At 35.0% G+C, this 22436-nt stretch overlaps 1 protein-coding gene across 5 annotated transcripts in view; it reads right to left on the bottom strand.

Moving 5' to 3' along the window:
* Positions 1 to 22436, bottom strand: part of PHF14 (PHD finger protein 14) — a 159901-nt gene that overhangs the window by 60226 nt on the left and 77239 nt on the right. Inside the window, exon 17 of one of the 5 annotated variants that reach the window (XM_053938986.1) lies at positions 2477 to 3778. The exons of the other annotated variants lie outside the window; for them this stretch is intronic. Coding sequence (XP_053794961.1) covers positions 3766 to 3778 — 13 coding nt within the window. The 3' untranslated portion in view covers positions 2477 to 3765. Of the gene's footprint in view, positions 1 to 2476; positions 3779 to 22436 lie in introns of those variants that run through there. 5 annotated transcript variants of the gene reach the window in all.

Raw genomic sequence — 22436 nt, 5'->3', positions numbered from 1 at the left:
TTCATGATAAGGTATCTAAGTGCTTTTGGATATGGGAAATTGTCTGATCTCCTGTTTACTTAAATTTATGCCCAATCTCAAGGGCATTAATAAAAACAAATAGCATTTATCAATTATACCACAAAACAGCAAAAGAAAACAAGCATTAATCTAGCAGACATCTGTGTAGCTATATTTATTATGTTAAACCCAAAACTACCGCCTAACTCATTTAACTGATTAAAATAATTATTTTAATACTAAATCAAACACCCCCCTTATATCCAAAAACCTAACACTGATTATTCATGGGTAAGGAAGAATCTGAAAGGGCTATCGTTGTATAGCATTCTAATGTAACCAAGATTTTTTCTGAATAGTCCACAAATCATTTGGTTTATTAAACTTAAGTTTGCATATACAAAATTAATTCTAAGAATGCTAAAAATAAACTTTATTTACTATGCCTGTATGTGAACAGCTTTCTTTCAGCAGGAAATTAACTTTTCTCTCTCTCAGTACTGCAAAACTACTGAACACATGGCTTTGTGAAATTAGTTTGTAAAATTCATTAATGGCCAACATATATAAGTGGAATATAATGATATGAACACTACTTCAAATGTGCTTGCTTTTGTTAATGTACAGCTACTGTATAGAACTTCTATTTACAGTATTTTAATGTTTAAACAAAGAATTTCTATGAAGACAATGACTCAAAGACAATAAATAGACAATGCATTAAAGTAATGCTACACCAATTACAGACACTGCAAAAGTCCTTTGACAAACTGAAATGTGTAAAATTTAAGAAGGTATTACCAAATGCTGCATTTGCTATATTCTAGTAATTTTCATCTTAGTGCCACTCTCAGGTGCTCAGACTATTAACCCTACTGAATGGTGTACTGTTTATGAACCACTAGGAAAGTCCATTATAGTTCTAAATATTGCCATCAAACATCTTTCAAAAGGTGAAACATCAAGTGCTAGCATCTGGCTTTCAACCTAATGCTATGGAGGAGAGAGAGAGAGAAAAGGGAGAACAAAATTCTACAAGGAAGTTGTACTGGGGAAAAACATAAAAAATAAAGCAGGAATTCAACTTAGGTTTTCAAGCATGCCCAGGAAAATATCAACAACACTTTAAACAGTATTTAACACACATTAGGCTGTCATTAAAATCCTCCAATGGCAGAGATTACAGACGTTCCCTAACAAACACCTCTAGTACAAGTATTCTTATTATTAGAAAAAAAAACCTTTCTATTGGCTAAATAATTTTGATAAAATGTAGCTTATTTTTGGTCTGATCAACTTTGAAGAACATTTTTTTTCCCTTCTTTGTAGCAACTTACTTCTTTATAATTTTTATATTAATTTAGGCTTTTTAAGCAGATTTCCCACCTTCACTAAATTAAAGAAATATTACTATTTTAAGCTATTTTTATTCATGTCTCCTGTGGTCTTCTTATCATCCAGTTCAGTTTGCTTTGGACCTTCTCTGTTTACCACAGTGGTCAGGATATGCTGGCTGAGACTTTTCAAAGGGTGACATATTGCTCTTCTGAATATTCAGGAGTACTTCAATCTGTTAAATGCAACACCTCTGTCTGTATCAGGTTTGATGAGTTTGATCAATGTGCTGTGATCTGTGATCCAGAGTCCCCCATGATTTTTTTTTTTCTGAAGTCACTCCTGATATCATAATCACCCAATCAACAGTGATTTGCCTTTTCCTTTCTGCACAGCATGCTTTTCTGAATACTTTCTTAAAATTTTCTTTTAAATTCTAACACTACTCCCTCACATCTTACTGTCATCATCTGCAAATGTAACCAAACACTTTATTTCAGTACCTAATATCCTAAAGCAAAAATTAACAAAAATATTGTAATACTGAATCCAGGAGAGCTTGGCTGGAACCCAGTGAGCTGAGTATCATTTCACAGTGAGTCCATGGTAGCTGTTTTACTTTCCTGATCAGCTACATATTTTATTGCAGCTTAATTAACAGAACCCCTAACTTATTTAAAGGAATGTCACACACAGAAGTATTTTGGAAATCTTACTAAAGCCAAGATAAGCCACATTTATCATTCTCTCCTATCCACAATACCTAGATTGTTTTTATTTAATAAACGATCATAAATCACAGTAAACATTACTTTTTCTTTTTTTTTTTAATAAACTCAGCATGATGTATGGGCAAACTTTTTTTCCCCCTCTTGCTTACACAGCACTTGGACACAACCTTTTACTTTCAGAATACTGCACAAGTGGTCAATAAACTTGGGTCTTTTCTTCCTAGAAAGGATTCATGGATCCTTAAAGATCAAATTCCTGCATTAGGGTCTTACTTCCTACTGCAAATCTCTTTATTTTTAAGCTGTCTTGTGTGTACTTGCCAAAACAGAGTAATAAGCATTTCTGATAGTTCCACCAAAAATCTTAACTCTGAGATTCTCCCACCCCCTTTTTAAAATGAAACGACGTGTTAGACATCAGGTTAATTTTATTTAATATAATATTCAAACATGAAATGCCCTGGTAAGATATGACTTGTAGATAAGTACACATAAATTTCGATATTCTCCTATTACTTATTACAGCATTTAATTTCTTTTTTAAGTTTAAAAAATACTTTCAAATGGAAACGTGCCTTTATAGATGACAAAACCCACCATATCTTAAGAAATTCAAAGATTATAGGTCATAAAGTTACAAGTGTGATTGCATTTGAGCAGAATTTTTCCGAGCAAGTTCAAGATGAAAACGATGAAGATGTCAACACTCTGATACTGTAGATTTAAGAACTGGATCTGTACCGTTTGAAGATCAAAATACTATGTGTGCATCTACCAGGGTATATACGGACGGAGACGAAGATCTCAGCTGTCACGCTGTGTGATCAATTCTTCATTCCTTCCCCAACTTACAAAACAATTTCATGTTTGTATTGGGAGGAGATAAGCTTGTCCTGAACACTGCCAGAGAAGTAAGCCAAATGAAACAAATGCCTGCACATACTCAATTTTTTCTTATTTTTAAAAATATTTTCAGAAAGAAGGATAGGTATAGTTCTGTTCACTCGAGTGTCTGAAGTCAGAAACAATTAATTCATACTAATAAGCATAAAATCAATTTTTCCATGGCAAATCTATTCCTTCAGAATAGTAAGTCTCAAGTGTTTTACAGATCTCATTATCACTGAACATTTATTTTTTTTTTTTGGAAACAATCCTTTTTACAGTAAGGTCTATGTACAACACAGTGTTCTATATAGAAATGTTCTTATTAAACTGTAAATAAGTAGAGTGACAGGCAGATGGCAAACTGTTGCTTATTTCTTTCAGTATCACCATAGAGGAACACACAGTATTTAAGTCCCACAGGCTTCTGTCACTCTTCAATGAATCCAAGCATTGTATAACATCATTTGCCAACGAAGCACAAGGGAAAGAGACATTACTTAATAGGACAATCCTGACAAGACATTTATCCGGGATTTTTCAACGATGCACATACAAAATGTTCCTGAATAGTGCAAAAAAATGCAGGCAAATTAACTACCTTGTCAGTCCAAATAACAAACCAATCAATTACATTCTATCCAAGCCTGACAAGCAAACTCAATGTTTTGTCATAATAAGCTTATAGTTGAGACAAGGTAGCTGTTCTCCTTTACTTTAGGTATTCTATTGAGAGCTTTATCCACATTTAAAAATCCTATTATAAAAGGTTTCCACGATTGCCTCCGAGGATGAGTTGTGGCAGAGTTGTGTCTCATGAAGGGTATCTACACAGTAAAGTGATAAGAAAAAAATATTAACATTGAAAGATCATAGCAGCTCTCCTCTGTCTTATGAAACATTTTAACATGACACTAAATTTAATCAATGTGTATGCTCAGATCCAAATACTTAGACACCCACACCAATTTTTCAAGAGTCTCTAAGTGTCAAAACATTAAATGGAGTTAAGTATAGCATCCTTATAACTTTTTCTCAATACAGCTCAAAGGACAAAGGCAGTCCACCACAAGACAAAGAAAATAATTTTCTTTTTTTTTAATCATGAAAGCAACAATTTAATACAAGTAAGCTTGATTGTGAAACTAGCATTTTACTCAGATTTGCAACCCACAGAAATGCAGCTATGAGACTGACTACAAGCACAAACATCGGTACTATATTATAATGTTAAAAAATGCTTGTTTCATAGAATAGCATTTGAAAGAAAACAAGTCTTAGGATTTAGGAAGGACTAAGTACGGGAGGGTTTCTTTCAAAATGCATTGTAATAATTCAGTACACAAAAGGCTTTAGTCACTTCTGCAGAAATGTCTGAGCCAATAATTCCAAAGCCTTCACAACTTTTTCTTTTCCTACCCATACTTCCTGTCTTTTGACACTCATGACATACACACTTTTCAAGAACGCTTTTTAAAAAATCATTGCAATTTTAAAGTGCTGATTCTATAAATTTAAATTTTTTAAAGTACTTTCCATACAGCAAATTAATGTGTCTTAGAGCATTGTAAGATTTACATTAGGCAAACATCTATGTGTTCTTTAAGCTGAGCAGATACTTTTTGAACGAATGACCTATAAAAAGTCTCCATCACCACATCTGGTGGTTTGTTGTTTATTTTTTTTTTATTTGAAATTTATTTAAGTAGAATTGCAAATAAAAAAGAAACTGCTGTCACACTTTGATAAAATGTAACAGTCTGATGAACAGGAGCCATCTTGTTGCCACATGTTCAAACAAAAATTCTTTGCAACTGAATTTTAGTTTTGAGTATAAGGATTTTGAGTCTCAGAATTAGAGGGACAGCAAGAAGTAACATATGAAAATCCACTCCAAATTCTCACTTCATCTCTTACTTCAGACATGATTAAAATTTTAAATTGGGTGTCTTGAACTGCAATCTAGTGCAATTTTGAACTTTTTAAGAAAACTGGAAAAAATTTAGCTGCAAGATAGAAATACTCTTCATAGTCATCTCATTACAATCCTCTTCCCTTACTGAGTGCAACTAGTTTTGTTCTGACAGCCTCAGTGGGTGAGGCTGACATGGGTGCACACTGAAATGCAGAAGCTTAAAGGGTAGCATCAGAAAAAATCAAGATAAACTGAAGGTCTCTGTGCCACCTCTACCCTCTCAGAGCAATGTCAGTAGCTACAGCTGTACCATTTCAGTCAGGTCAGCAGAATGTGACAGGCTGTCCCATCTGGGCTAGTAAGATTTGGGCAGGAATACAGCAATCCATACTTTAAATACAAGGGGTTTTATTTTGGTTTCTCAAAATGAGTGAATGAGTATGTTAATATGTGCATACACACATGTGTAGATGTATCTACATATAACTGTTCTATATAAATTTCTATTTATAAATTATTTTTATATAAAAATTTTGTCCATGTAAACATATTTTTATATATAAAAACAGCTTCACAGCCGAACCAATAAAATAATCAGTTAAATTTTAATACGCTCATAAATCAAAGTAATGAAGTACAAACAAGGTTCTCAGAGGAAACCTGTAACGACTGAGAAAAGATCCTTTTATTTTGTAGCACTTCAGGTAAGGCTGTAAGAACACAGACATCAAGTAGGAAGTGTAAGTAACCTACACCTGCACTAGTTATTCTGATAACATGTCTTTGTATTACATTTTTATTGGTAACAACACATTAAGAAATTTAAAAGGATATTAGAATATTTACTCATATATTAAAGGGAAATTATTTTTTTAAATGGTTGGATAATTTTTCCATTTCTACTCTATTAAGAATTTAACTTGACATCATTTATTTTACACGTTCTAGGGTTATCTTCACCCCACTCATGTATGAAGTATTATTAATTAAGGAATCACTACTGGCTTTATTTAAACAAGTGAAAGATTTTTTTTTTTGTTCTAGCAAGTGAAATATTGGTAAAAGACAAAGGAATATGAATGTATAAATACAATAGGTTGTAATTATTGTAGTTAATTGTATTATTGGAATTTTACAGCAAACTCGTCTAATAACTGACTACTGCCCTGAGAACACCTGCACTGATGACATTTCTCCTGCTCTAGTCTCTCCTTCTGCTCTTCTTCCATCCCTACACACCATCTGCCAGCCCTTCCTCAACCAAAGAACTGCCCTCGTTCCTGTATATCCACTCAAATTTCTACTGACTGAAGTACCCAGAGTTGTCTGCAATTGCTGAACTTGTATTTACAGCCTCACTTAGGAAAAGGATATAATGAGCACAACAATCTGAAAAAAGGATAGTGAACAAAACTGAACAGCATTCCTCTCTTACCAGCAGATGCAACAAATATTAAGAAAGAAAAAAGCATCACAGATAATGCCATAATAGATGCTTTGAACAGGAAGGTTCTCAATTGCATATTTGGTCCTTTAGAAGAGCTGTTCTCTCCCAGCCATCCTTCCAGGACAAAAAGTTATTATAAAAGCACTTTCCTTCAAATTTTGGTACAAAGAGGAAGAAACACAAGAACTTCTCTCCTCCCTAACCACACATGGTTATCATGTTTCCTCAGTTAAGTAAACATTATGTCAAGGGCAGGTGTCTAAGATCTATGTGCAGATTTCCTTTTCAAAAGACTGTAGGACAAGAAACCCTACAAGTTATTGCAATAGTTTTTACTCTTCATTTGTGTAACAGATATAGAAAATTAAAAATCACAGACAAACTTAATGCTTATGTCAGCAGTTTTGATCCTGGTTCTTTTTTAGCCATTTTAATACTTGCCTTCATCAGGTTAAATAGCTGTTGTAAGGGCAATGTTTCTGGCTGCTAAGTGGGCACAAGGAAAAATACATTTTCAACCACAGTGTAAAATCAGTATATATTCAAGGGTCTGAAGGCAAGAAGCTGCTTTAGTGTACCTTAGCAATTCTGCAAAATTAGGACTCTCCCACCAGGTTAAGTCTGCTAAGACTAAAGAAGAATTTGGGGTATTTGCAAATAACTTTTATGAGGTAAAGATGGTAAGTAATATGCATTTTTAAAATTCAGGCTATTCATCTCAGAAATTAATCTGTACCCAGCAGCTCTATTAAGTGGATGACTGAGCTCTTCAGAGGGGAAAAAAACCCCAAATCAGACCCCGAAAGAAATGAGCAGCAATTCTAGACATTGCTAATTACTTCAATTTTCTCAGTATTGATCAAGTTATAAATATTAATAAATGCTTCCTGAACAGTTACAGATTTATATCTGCTAATATACACACTGATTAGCCTGTAAAACAGTTATCTGCAGGACAAAAGATCACAGCATCTGAGGTACCAATGGAACAGAAAAGCCCTGCTTTGTCTTAGTAACTGTCACATGGTAACATAAATAACATTTAGAGCTGGTCACTGCATAAACATGTTGACTGTCTTGATTTACATAATTCTATTCTCCAAGCACTTCTATGCCCACTTCAAAACAAGAAAACATTTTCAAACTACTTCAGAAGAAAACTGAAACCATTTCACATATATGACACCAATATTTTATTTAATCTTTTGTATAGGATATGTCATTTTCCTTCATTCTGTACTGTCTTTGTGAATACAAGCTTTTGAGAATCCATGAATAATACACAGTCAATACGCTCAATACTCTACATGAAACCCAGCTTTCTCTTTTAAATGACTGCATTTACAGACCTTGTCACAACAAGGTCCCTGATGTTATCGAAGCAATTTCAAGATACTTTAATCATTGGCAAAACTCAGTGACTTGACAAGAGAAATTTGGGCCAGAAGACTTCAATGGCTTGAAAGGAAGGTTATTGAGTGATGTAATTTCGTTTGGATGGGACTGATTCCAATTGATCTGTTTTTGCAATGCATATCTTGCCTCTGCAGCTGTCTCTATCTGATTCAGTGCTTAAACTGCAAGGAGTGACTATCCCTTTCCACTTAAAGCAAAACTCTTCCTTCCTCCTGCTATTATTTTGAACGAGCATGAGGAGCCCATTTTTGAGTTTAATCTCTGTACTCACTGAAAAAAAAATGCATTCAACTGAATGCCAATCCATGGATTCAACTGAGTCTTGTGACTGCCATCATATATATTATGTAAGTAGAAAAACAGATCCTAGTGCATTATGCTTATCATTGAGTTAGGGTTTGTATAACACAAGTGCATATGGCAGTACAAAATAATTCTCAATCCCAACTGCACAATATCATGTTATCTACACTGTATTAGACTGTATTTTCAGTTGAGTACTAACATTCAAAAGAAAAAAAAAACCTGCTTGGTATGCACTAAGCATAATAATTAATAAATGATTATGTTATATATGAAATCAAGTATGGTTTTCCAATTTTAACATGAGGAACCTCACAATTTAAGTTAATTTTAAACTGCATAAAACCTAGGGGGGAAAAAGCCAAATATAGGGAGTTACAAAGCTTTGAGAGGAGTATTGATGAATAATGTAATCATCATTATATGCTAATGAAACTGAATCGGGATGTGTCACTAGATGTTGCCAGCAATATGTAGCTGACAGGTCAACTAAGTTGCCCTTTATTCACCCAGCTTTAGTCTCATGCTGTCTGTGCACACAAAACACGCTTGACTAACAAAACATGCAACTTGCTGGATTAGACATAAATGTGAACTTTCCTCTGATGATTTAATGAGGAATGAAAATGGAGTTAAAGATCAGCTGCCAGTCCTTCACTGCCTTCCCAACTTCTTGTATCACAGAAGATGAGAGTTCTGCTGAATTTTACTTTTTATGTCTAATCTATATACTTCCAGAGTTCAAGAGCTTTCGGGTGTCTATAGCAGCAGCAACATTCAGGCCACTCTGAATGCACACCAGACATGCCTGCAGAAACACTTCCAGAGAAAACACAACTGACCCTCAGTACCAATCACTTTGCCTGCCTGATCCCAGGGCTTCAGTTCTGTTGACAGTAATTGATACAAAGTACCTTATCTGTAAAATTACTTGTTCCAAAACCAGTAAGTAATTATGACTTCATCTATCAGTAAACTCAAAAGCATAAACTCAATAAATATATATCTTTATACATTTTGTACATTTTATATATCACACAGCTTTGTTTTGAGTACTGTCACTCACTGTAACTTTCCCTGTTAATGTGAGAACTGTGTACCCCTTCTTAAGTACTGTATAAATATACTAACATACCATTAATCTTACAGATCAAATATTTTATTGGAAATAAAAATTTAAACTTTCTTTAAATACAGAACTTGCTTATTACTGCTATTATTTATATACCATACTTTGAGAAACATTTTAACTAGCAGAGCTATATAATACACTAGATTATAATATTCATTTGAAATAAAAAAACCCAAATAGAGTCTTTTAAAATAAAAAAAATGGTGTAAAGGATATTTTTTCCATTTGAATATACAAAAGAAAGTCTTAAGTTGTTATTATTATATAACACTGTTATAATATTGTTTCTTTTTACAGACAAGTAGATTAAGTATTTTATTGGGCTGCCTCTTTATCAGCGGGTATGGATGAATTCTGCCAGAAAAATCTAAATTTCACTTCACTGTTTCAGTTTCAACACTGGACAGTCAACACCACAGTCACTGGACTGCACAGTTTTCATACTGTTTTCAGTGAAAATACAGACTTCAGCCTTTAAGTTAGCCATCAGTTATCGATAGCTTATTGATATCTGTGAAGCATTTAGAAGAACCTTCTGTGTGACTTCCGTATGTTAAAATCTAAGCATGACTATCACAAACACTACAAAACAAGCCAAAGTAGGAATTCTGGTTTCTTGCTCTGCTGCCCTACCAAGCACAAATCTAAACACAGATTCAGAGCTAGGAGATGGGCAATTTTTCCCTCCTTTCAAAGAAAATTATTCTTCAAGATATTTATAAGGGTTTTTTCCTCTCAAAACTCCCACTCCCAAAAACCTTAAAACTTTAACAGTTCTACTGTGAGACATTCAAAGTCTCTACAGGATCACAGGGAACCTCTTAACCAAGCTGTATATCACAGTCCAGGTCAAAACCTGTGATGCACCTGCTTCTATGCTTAAGAAATCAATTATGATCCAGTTTTATTTATAAATTAGATTTGAAATATTAATGGCACTAGTGACACTTTGACTTACTGGAACATTGAGTCCAGAAAACGAAGTAAGGTGTAAGTACAATCTCTTACCACTGCTATGGATTAAAATTACTTCTCCATAAGGAAGACTACAAAAAGCTGTATCATGGTTTTGGAAGAGGAAATGTTGGCTTGTCAAAGGCACTGCCAGGCTGAATCTTGCAGGAAGTTGTCATGAGAGGAAAGGCTGCCCACTGAAAGGGGTATGATTTTTAAAAGGAAATTTACTCAGAGCTCAGAGAAATAAAGCAGAAGGGGCCATGTACGTGATGCCTTTGAGCTCAATGCATCAGCAAGCATGGTGAAAACTTGGCCTCAGACCTCCATGCCTACCAGTGTGACATGGGATAGAGAAGGACAGCCAAGAGCAGGAAAGCAGCAATTAAGGGTCTAGTCCATCTGGATACATGCCAGTCCACAGGAATTATTCGATGTTACTGAAACAGGTGTTTGTTCTCTGTCAGATGTAGGAATTCCCTTCGATCTGCTCTGAGCATGAGGGGGAGAATCCTACATGGACACAGATAAAAGATGAAAGGCGCTCAACAGTCAGACTCCTGTGTAAGATCTAAGAAACACCATTAAATCCAAGGCAGGACTCTGAAAACTAAAAATGCTAAGATGAGCCCATCTTAAAGAGGTGAGACATGCACAGTAGAAAACAATCGTAAGTAGTACCTAGGAAGTCATGGGTTGGTCAGCCTTGTTCCTGTACTGGGACAAGGGATCCATTGTCAAACACATGAAAGTAACTGAGAGCACTCAGCAAAAATTTAATAAGGGGAGAGGGATTGCTCATATTTGAAATGATGAATGACATGCTCTGTGAAAGAGGGAAGAGCAATAGCTGCAACACACCAAAAGGCGTCCAGTATAAGGCTTTTCTATCAGTCTGGTACAGCATTTTCTTTATCAAGTTATAAACAAGGCTGGCTGAATAGGTTGAAAGCCAGCTGGAGTCAAACGACAGAAGGCAATAGCTTGATTTCTAGATACTGTCCAGTAACAAAGTACCCCAGGGAGCCAGAGGGGAGAGAACTGGTACATCAGGCACAGCATCGCCAGCCAGGCAAGGGAGGGAATTGTCCCATTCTGCTCTGCACTCACTTTGAGTGCTGGGGGCAGTTTTGGGTGCCACAATTCATAAGAAAGACATTAAGAAAGACAGTGCCCAAAGGAAGACAATGAAGATGGTGAAGGGCCTTGAGCAGAAGCCCTGAGGGGCTGAGGTCACTTGGTCAGTTCAGCCTGGAGAAGAGGAGACTGAGGGGGGGACCTCACTGCAGTTACAACTTCCTCATGAGGGAAGAGGAGGGGCAGGCACTGATCTCCTCTCTGGTGACCCGTGACAGAACCCAAGGGAATGGCCTGGAGTTGTGTCAGGGGAGGTTTAAGTTACATATTATAAAAACATTCTTCACCCAGAGGGTGGCTGAGCACTGGAACAGGCTCCCCAGGGAAGTGGTCACAACACCAAACCCAGCAGAGTTCAAAAAGTGTAGACAATACCCTCGGGCCCCTGGTGTGATTCTTGGGGGTGGTCCTGTGAAGGGCTGGGATTGAACCTGACGATCCTTGAGACTCCCTTCCAACTCAGCATATTCTGGTTTTGATTTTGATTTTGGTTTTGAAATTTGATTTTGGGGCGCACAGTGCTACCAAACTCTCCTTAGCTGAGAGAGGGAGGGCTCTCATGACAAGGGCTCACAGCCACAACTTGCAGCTTAGGAAGTTTAGAGGCGACATCAGCAGATGCCTTTTCAGTACAAGAAATTCCACAGGGGTACTTATGCCTCAGCTTTGTGGGAACAAACAGATAAGAAGCTATGGTAATTTGCTCTTGATATCCTAAAAGCTTTCATTTCCAGTATTAGAAAGCATTGCCAATTCCTGTGGTCAGGATGGGAAGCCACAATGCTAAATAAAATTCTGTGATGCCCAGTGCGTGGGTAAGTAGCAGATTTCTGTCAGTTATAAGGGATAAAAAATGTCCTTCCCAGCCCTCTTACAGACAGTATCTCACTGTATGTAAGGCAATAGTGCACTCAAAGAGGTGTCAGAAACTGATTTATAATCAGTCGTGTGCACAAATAGTAAAATATTGTGTCCTTGATGCCATCTTAAAATTCAATGGTATTACTCATATTAAAGGTCCTTTTCTAAAGACTGACAGGTGATTTCATATTCTACTGAAACCTAGACACTATAAACACTTCACAAAATAAAAGCCAGAAGAGGTTAAGTTTTTTAAGTGGTAGCATATCTAAAGTATTTTGATAGCCATCCAAAAAATCCAACCAACCAACCAAAACAAAAACAAAGCAAAAAAATGAACCAAACAAAAAGCCAAAAACCGCTCAGAAAACTGGTATTATTCATTTATATTTACAACTCCATAATAAAATCTTTACACATAAAGTGGCCTAAGGAAAAATTTCACAGATAGGTTTACAAACAAAATAAAGAGTAAGAAAACAAAAGTAGGGAAAATGTAGTGCGTTCACTTGAAAAGTTCATACAAATACCTGGATTTTAAAATAAGCATCTTAACAGTGGACTTTTTTTAATGGCCATAAAGTTTCTCAAGTTGATTGACAGATGTAGAAAAGCTTCACTTACAAAGCAAACATTTCATACAGTCCATTATAATTTCATAGTTAATTTTTAGTCTTCAGTATTAAACTTTCTAAAAAGATAACAGATCTGTAAGTATTTCTGAAATCCACAAAAAAAGGAATTATGACTTTCTTTCAAACTACTCCTAACGCGTGCAAAATTTAGTAATAGTTTTTTCCAAAGGAAGCAAGAAGTTAACCAATAGGTATAAACAATGGATGCATTTGCATTATATCATAATCAAGCTATATACTCAAAGCACTGTAGAGCACTCCTGAAAAGGACTATTTAGACAATATATTTAGAACACATTTTTATAACACAGTTCATCTATACCATGGCTGAATGCATGCAAATAAAATTCAGACGTAATACATAAATATTAAAAGCAACTACAAAGAAAAATTGCATTATATATAAAAATCTATTAATTAATAGCATTTAACACCATGCCAGAAGTTTGGGAACAGTGTATTAAGATGATGTTCTGTTTATGAAACTCTATGATAAGTATTAAATAAATCACTTCCAAAATAACTAAAAACGTTCAGTGAAATAAAATAACAAGTCCCTTGTGCTTACCACACCCTTGTAACATGCTTACTTAAGATTTTTCTCAAATAATATAAAAAAGGACCCTTAAGAAAATTATTTCATCATGACAAAAAATGAAAGTCAAGTAAAAGATTAGGCAGACTTTTTGCAATGTCATTATCACACACACAACTGTATTGTTGAATATTACTTTCAGCAGGTCCACCAATAACCTAGTCTAGATAAAGCATGAAACATGAAGCTTGTTTCAACTGTATCAAGAGATAAAACTACCTCTGTAGATAGGAAAATTATCATTTATTTGGACATGCATATTCTTATTATATTATGTCTTGGCAGTAAAATCTATATGAAACAAACCTAAACCAAATGAAACCAGTAGGAAGAAGGAATGTCTCGCCCTGTACCATGCCGGGCATAAGGTGAATCAAATTATTCCATTTGATATTTAATTTTACCATTTTCCTAAACTTTTGTTACTGCTGTTGTTGGGCACTTTCAGTCAGATCAGTAACACTGGTTCCCTCTAAAAAATGTCAGATCTTTAGTCCACGCAGAAATTAAACAACTTTTAAAAGCAATTAAGAGCACGCTTAAATGCATTTCAAACAATGCATCTATATAAATTTCTATCTTTAAAACTTGTATTTGGGAGAAAGATACAAAATAAAACAATATTATTTATCACCCTGTATGACTTTGGAACTATAGAGTAGATTTAGCCTTTTGTCTTATTAGTGGTCATAGTCACTCTGAAATGCCTTGTTCCCTTATATTCCTTTTCACTATTTTTTCCTCACTAGAAGAAAATAACACAGAATGTGACTCTATCAACCCATTAGAATGACAGGGAGACAAAAGGTAAAAATGACAGAAACAAAGAAGTTGAAGAACTTGATTTCAGAATACTACAAAGTGCTTGAATCTGACTATAATTTACTAATTTCTGAAATAACTCCTTTCCTACTTGTATTTGGAGAACAGAGGAAAACAGAAAAAATGAAAATATTCCAAACTATTCAGCTACTTTATTTTTTAATTAATAGGTCAAGATAGATAAACAACAGCATGTAACATCAAGGAAAATACCTAACAAAACATGGAACTTCAGAATAAAACTCCTTTTTAATGAAGGGTTGTGGATTAATTAATTAATTAAGTTGTATACCAACATTTTTCTGCATTTAGAATAAAGAGTTTTAAAGTATACAAAATAAATAGATTGGAACTGTAACTATATAAGTAATGCTAATTATGCTTTAGCCTTGTTTCTTAATTAATGATTACCATTCATACCTTTTTCTTTTTTACTAAATACATCTTTGCTACTATTGCAAATGTTTTGATTATAATTTTGCAATCATAATAAATATCTTCTGCTACCTATAACAATGAAGTAGTGAAAATTTATTAAGATGTCATTTTCCAGTCACCCTTTTCAGCAACACTGACTTGTCCTGACCATAGCAAACTTCTAATTTTCACATAGGATTCCAATCCACAATTATCCCTCCCTGGTTCTTTAAACAGTTTCAGTATCCCCCCCTCCTCTGACTATTATCCACGTGGTCTTCTTGTTTCAGTGTCATTCTCTAATCAGTCCAACTTCGCACAAGTCCTGAAGCTTGAATAGTCTGGATTTTGTTGCCTCTGCACACTATTTAAATTCTATTTTTTTTACATTTACCATCCAAATTCAGGTTCTTTTCCAGTCCTAGTCCCACCATGATCTCTGTACTGGGCTGTACCAGACAACCACAGCTCTAAGGTCTGTCTGTCTGTAACCCAAGGCCCTGTTTCATACAGCACATCTGCAGGATTTTGGCTTAGCTTTACTGAAGAAACAAATGTATAGTACAAATGCTAAACTCTGGTAGAACTTCATCATGTCTGTTGATATGAAATGGTGCAGAGTAGCGACTCAAGAAATAAAAAAAAAACAAAACAAAACAAACCCATGACCATTAAACGCTCTGAGAATACAGAGGAGAATCTGAGGATGGCAATTCAGTTAGATAAGGATCAGCCTGGTCCAACCAAGGAGCAGCAGAGGCTGAAATATCTTTACCTTACCAAAGACTGCCTGACCAGCAAAGATACATCAGACATCAGCACTGGGTGAGATATTAATACTGAAGCTTAGCCTAGCAAAATGTTACTCTTCCCCACAAGTGACTGCTGTAGATTCTGGAGTTCTGCATATCCTGCTTGCATCTCCCTGTCAGTGACAAAAGATGACCCAAAAGAAGGGGAGTCACACACCTCTGCACATTCACTGCCCCATTTTACTCTTCTCATCTAGTGCAGCATTACCAGTCATTGATACTGTCCTTAACATCTTTCTTCTCAATCCACATTTCTGTTCCCTGCAAGTCTTGTAGCAACTCCAGCTGTAGGGATAAGTACACTCAAATAGCCCACAGCACACTCTAAGCACAACAACAAATGATCTAAAACCTGCCATACCATGACTCTATTAGTTATGAGGAAACTATTTCTCTCACAACATACTTCAAAGCTTCTCTTTTCTCAGATTTCATCAAACTGACATGAATAAATTTCTTCTCTGTCCTTGGGAAAGAAAGGGAGGTCTTTGCCAAAATTCAATTTACTGATCAAAGACTTCAATTCACTTTCCTTCTTAAAGGTATGGGGTGAGGGACACCTGGGCAGACAGGACATTTACTCAAATCTCATCTTAAAAATTTTGCCTGAAAACATCCAGCCTAAAAGATACACAGGAGACATTAAGAATTCTGAGTCCAAGTGATTAAAGTTTTACAAATTTTTCCAAGTTTTAAAATAAGAAACTGAAAATGGGGTCTGGTACCACAGTTATTACCACTGCCCAGTGTAGCTAACTTTCATCTGTATCAATGCTAGTTAAAAAATTCCAGAGAGTGGAATTTTGTTAAGTTCCAGTCACAGACATTTTGCTTGATCATTTTCCCCATTTCTCCTTTTGCTGTCTGTGAGTCAGTATTTCATAACACAGTCATTGTACAGAATACTGTATAGAATACACATAATCCATCATTCTTGATGGAATTGAGTGGTTAGATTTCCCTGCTTCAGAAATAGAAATCATAGTATGAATTTGAAATAAATAACTTGAAGCTAACATTCTAAAAGAAGAACCAAACTTTCATAAAAAACTGCTCCTGAAAAAAAAGCAAACATATTTTAGCTCATTCACCAATGACTTCTATAATTAATTCCAGATTTTTTCCCTTGTTGACAAAGACACAGAAAGCCTCAAATACAAGGACCAACAGAAGCTGAAGCACTGCTTTTCCCAAAGGTCTGGGGGCCAAGACAGAAGGAATTCTTTTGCCTCTTTCGCCATTTGTATAAACAATGACCTATTGTATATGTCCCACAAAATAGCAAAATTAAAAATAACACATGACTCTAATAACACTCACAATTCTGGGGCTGGCAGAAAATATAAATACACTCAAGCTACTGAAAAAGACAACTTCAGCAATATTAAATATTTTTCCTTCTCTTCAACTTACTCATTAAACATATGTATTAAGCTCTTTGTCAACTCATAAATTTTGTTTATGGTGACTAATGTTATGTTTTGAACCTTATCAATTTAACTTCTAAAACCCACCAGCTTCACATGAACTTTTCTACATGTAACTGTCAGAGGAAACCTACTTCAAAAATCTGTTGGATGGATTAATCTATACTGAAAATACTGTGCTGCTTAATTTCAGAGTTTTATCAATTTTCATAACAAAAAAAATTAATTATCCACCCATAGATATGCTTTATACAAATTTGAATACAAAAATGAAGGAAGCATGGTAATTTTTTTGAGGCATCTTGTCAAACAGTGAAATTAGTTTTGAATTAAATATTAAGGTATTTTTATAATGGGAATGAGACAGTAAGAACTTAATAGCTCTTATTCAACTTAAATAGAATTAAGTACATATAATATTACATGAAGTTTCAAAATAAGTCTTTTGAAGTTTTCAATATAAAAGTATTTTAAGCTAAAACCTTCTGAGTTTTTTATAGTAAGCAGACCAACAGCTTAACTAATAATTATTATATACTGAATAAAAAAGCCTGAAGATAGATATAAGCTTTTACCAACAGTGTGAGAGGCCACAACAGTTTTGGTGTAGATTAGAAATCAACATCACAAACTGTTCAGTTCAAGTCTCCAAGGAACTAGGAGAAGAAAAAACCTTGCTGTTAGTACTCTTCCATCATTTCACAGAAAGCCAGCTCCTGTGTTCCCAATTTTGTTTGGAATTAAGAAAGTGGAAATCTTAATTTTCAGCGTGTGTAAAAACTGCACCCACTACCCTACTTTGTGGGCTACTCCAAAACCCACGACAAGGGAGGCAAAGGATAACTTAAAGGTTGACAATCTTCCTGCCCTCATGTTCTCCATGCCCCAAGAGGGACCTTATCCTTCTAAATGCAACACCACTAGATTTTCCCTCCTCACACCTCTAAATCCTTTTTAGCTAAGTGTGGAGTTTTAGTTGTGACATTATTTATGGTTTTCTGGGGTTGGCAGAATTGGTAAAGAGCCTGTTGAGTTTTGTGAGTTTTTAGGTGTCTCAGTCTGTTGCCAGGTTAAGTGATACAGTTCTTTTAATGCAATTTGACAGGTGACCCCAGAAAGCTACTGTTAGGGTGATATTCTAATGTCGTGAATTCACAAGTGCGTTTAAAAAAATGCACTTTTCAAAGAGAGCAAAGGAAGGGATTGGAATTGTGGATGTCTTATCTGAACTTACATAGTGGAACCTCTCACTAAAATGTAACTTCCAGTGGAGAAATGTAAGCCCAGCATTGATAGTTCTCCAGAATACTGCCCAATGAACTCAGCTTTTAAACTACAACTACAAACTACAGCTATGACATGACTTTCCCAAGACATGAATTTAATAAGCAAAATTACTTTCTTGTTCTTCAGTAGTGTTCTTAATGCTTGCTATATTGACTACAAGAAGATGTTTCTTTTATAACAAACTAAATTTTACCTGTTATATAAAATAGAAGAATTTTTTAAATGGTTTACTTTGAAGAACAATAAATATATTTTTTCTTTTGACTCAGCACTGGTGGAACCACACCAAGAACACTGCATCCAATTCTGGGGTCCCCAGTAGAAAAAACGTAAAGGAGTTACTGGAGTACGTCCAAAAAAGGGACTATGAAGATGACTGACTGGAGTGACTGTCATACAAGAATAGGCTAAGGCCAGAGATTATTTAGTTTGGAGAAGAGAAGACTCAGCAAGAATCTTCTCAGGGTATAAATTCCTGTAAGGGGAAGGAAAGAGAGCCAGACTAGCCAGAGCTAGTGGTGCCCAGTGAAAGGTAAAAACTGAAATAAAGGAGATTGTTAAATATAATTTTTTTTTTTTTTCACTCTGAGGAAGAACAAACAACAGAACAAGCTCTCCAGAGAGGTTGCAGAGACTCCATCCTTGGAGATATTCAAAACTCAACCAGATACTGCCCTGAATAACCTGCTGACTTATTTTGATTTAGGGGGTTCAGACTAGACCAGCTCCAGAAGTCTTTTCCAATCTCAAGCATTCTGTGACTTTGTTTTTAATGAAAGCAGAAATTATTTAGAAAGCCTTTCAAATTTGAAGAAAATTAAAGTCCTGCAGTTTACTTATTATTCTTTAATGTGAAAAACTAAGATTACCACTAGAGTTTTAAAAGCCCACTGGTTTTCTTATCTCTTTTTCACAGCAAGTGTTATTAAAAGAACTGTCAGTAGATACTAGCAGACAGGCTGTTTTTATGTAAATTTAAACAATTTTTACTATGACAAAGTAGCACTTTTATTTTTCCTCTTTTCATCTGCTCTGCATTGTCAGACATTAAATTGCTGCTTTTGCAGTTTTTACATACCTGTAGTTGCACATTCTCTCCAAAATGTAGAGAAACTTTAAATAAATATTACTGTTCTCATCACTCAATAAGACTACTAAAGCTAGCACTACTGATTTTATTCATGCAACCTTAATTTCTTAACAGATATTACATTTTCTTTCAAAAGAGACTATTTTAAGTGTTTTAGCCTCAAGTAATTTTTTTTAACATCCCTCCACAAACTCACACACACTGCAGCAGTTACAAGCTTCATCAAGCACCATTCTCAAGTACCTTAACTCTTCCTCTTCTCAATTCCTGCACCATGAAACGTTAACACAGAACATGCACTGCAAGGAAGTTGTCCCCAGCAGGGTCTAGAATGGATCTCTTCAGCTCTTTGTTCACTACTTCAAGGTTTACAGAATTTGAAAACTGGTTTCTCCTCTATTCATTATTCATTTATTCTCTGCCTACTTAGCCCTTCCTTTCATTTCCTTTCTCATTTCCTTTTCTCAGTTTCCCAGAAGTTCTGTCTTGAGCAGCATTCCCATATTTTCCCCTTTTTCTCAAAATATTTGAAGAATACAAATAATTTAAATAGAAATATAATTTAAATATCCTAAATGTCTCAAAACCAATTGAGGTTCTCAAATAAAAATTTCTATGGACTTGCACAGATTCCTGCCAATTAAACCAGCAGATGGAATATTCTATTCCATCTACTTAGTGTCAAGTTCAATAAGCATTTATAAAGCATGCTTCAACTCCAGAAGATTCTTCCACAAACTGCCTTGTGTAGTCAGAGTTTCTATACAAGTCAAAGGACAGACAATTCAGAAATGCATATATATTTTGCTCCCTCAGAAATAGCCCTACAAAGGAAATGAGAATCAAATTCACAATTACAATGGACCTCGCAATTTCATAAAGACAGTTTAAAGATGAAATTTTTTGTTTCTTTTATTTGCCTTTCTCCAGGCATAAACCACAAGTCTATGCTTGCACTTGGTTGTGCTAATGAGCATGCTCTCAGTTAGATGCAGAAATGCAGGCATGAATCCCACCCATTAACTTTATGTTTTATTCACGTGGATCATTGAACAGAGATGGGAATACCTAAATTATAAAAGTCCATATTGAAAGGTCCAAAGAGACTTCCATTTTGAGTCCTGGGAAGGCTTAATACAGGCATACTTACAGAATAAAAGATTTAACTCCTCTCCTCTATTTCCCTAGGCAGCAACATCAGCACAAGGCGTAATTTGTCTCTGACTTTTACTAACAAGAACACTTTAAAAAGCTATTCAAATTTATGAGATTTTTAAACCCAAGGATAAACTCTGGCCACAGTTTACACTGAAGTGAGCACTTTAATCCATACAATATTTTCTTACCAAATTATAATCAAGTTTCTGCTGTGTAATTTTGGTGCTGCTATTGCTAGCTTTTATTGCTATATTAAATTGTTAGCAAACAGCTAAGGGCTGCCAGAACAATTTCATAACATCTATTTCATTTTTAATAGTCCTTTGTATGAAACAGCTCTGAAATTATTGTTTACATTTTATGGTCAAATAAATGCCAACAAATTCTATTGTTTAGCTTACTGCCATTAGGATTTTTGCAATTATTTTAGTCTTTATTACAACAATATTTTTTAGAATTTAATAATTTAACTATCAGTCCACTACTATCACTGAATTATATTTGTTTTTACTTCTATCTTCTCATGCTAAAACTGATTGATTCTTCAACTTTTAAGTAAATATTGATACCATTTTCACCTTTGGCTATCACTACAATTTCAGCTTCCTCTCAAAAACAAACTCCTCAAAACCGGTTTAGCGTATGCAGGATGCTGAAGCTTTTATGAAATCCTGAAGTGCTATCAGATGCCATGCAGTTTTTCCTAGACACGCACTACTTTTAAAATCCAAATGTACACATTAGTTTTCAGGAAAAGGAGAGAGTCAGTTGCTAGTGTTTCACTTTTAGCTACAAATATTTAAATTACAATAAACAGAAGTTCTCTTCCCAGAAGTTAAGACTATTTTGAATTTGCCAAAGCCAGCATGCCTTTTTGGTCAACCATTAAATAATGTGACAGAAAATATATTCCAACATACACATTTTCTTCCAAGTAAGTTACTGTATATACAAAATTCTATGTTTATTTTCAGTGACTGCAAAGTCACAGAAAATAAACATAGATGCCCCCTCATGGAAACAGAATAACTTTCAATGACAAGAACCACCATCCAACACATTGAAATTGGATTGGAGAAGGATAAAATAAATGAGGTGCCAAGAAAACTTCACACATCCTTAATAAAAAAAAAGCAAAAGCTGTGGTTTTCAAAAATAAAATTGTATACTGTGCTAGAAACAAGCAAGGCTTTTCATCAGCTCTGAAACATGAAATAGAAAGCTGCCAAAGGATGCATGAACCACACTTTAGACAAGTAATTCTTCTGTCCAAGTATTTTTACATGTATTACTTTAGATGCAGACAAGCTCCTGTACAGCATGAAAGGAGAGCAGCTTTGTTTCCTCATTCAATAAAATTTTATCCTTTTCCAAGTGACAAGTGTTGACCCTTCATTGTATCATGCCTGCTCATGGTTTGCTCCCTTCTACAATCACTTCTAGCAATATACATCAAAAATGACAAGCAGAAATAAGTGTACTGCATGTGCTGTGTTATATAGCTGATGTGTAAGATTTCTGTGACTGTTAATTAGGAAGCATATTTTACTGAATTAGCATACTTGGTATATAATTATTGCAAATCAGCAACATAAATTAATCTTACAGATCAATGTGTTCACTATTTATGCTGGAGATAAGTGTATTTATTTTCCCCCAAAATCTATACAATCTAATGTCAGAAACAATGTTTCTTTAAAGGGCTTTTGGTTTTGACTTTAAAGCAGAGATTTCTGTATTAGAATTCAAATGCTTGGCCACCGTCCCTCTACTTTTCTAACTTAACTTTTGTTTCTTTTTAATAAGAAAGGAAAAAGTCAGCAAAACAAAATGTCAACATTAAATCATTTCACAGCATTCTGTGTCAGAAATGTAATGGAAAACGTGCACATCATGGGAAAGGTTACTGTTCTTCCAGAACATCTTTTCATTTGGTTCAGGGCTCATCCCTCTACATAACTGTGCAGGCACTACCGATGGTTGTTCTCCCTGGGCTTAATTTGGCAGTTGAAGGATTGTGGCATTTTCAGGAAACCACAGGGCAGTGATTTTAGTGGTTATCCATCTGAAAGTGATG

The sequence above is a fragment of the Vidua chalybeata genome, chromosome 1, assembly GCF_026979565.1.
Source record: "Vidua chalybeata isolate OUT-0048 chromosome 1, bVidCha1 merged haplotype, whole genome shotgun sequence".
NCBI classification, from domain to species: domain Eukaryota; kingdom Metazoa; phylum Chordata; class Aves; order Passeriformes; family Viduidae; genus Vidua; species Vidua chalybeata.
Note: the sequence above shows the minus strand (reverse complement) of the source record. Positions and strands in the feature narration are given on the sequence as shown.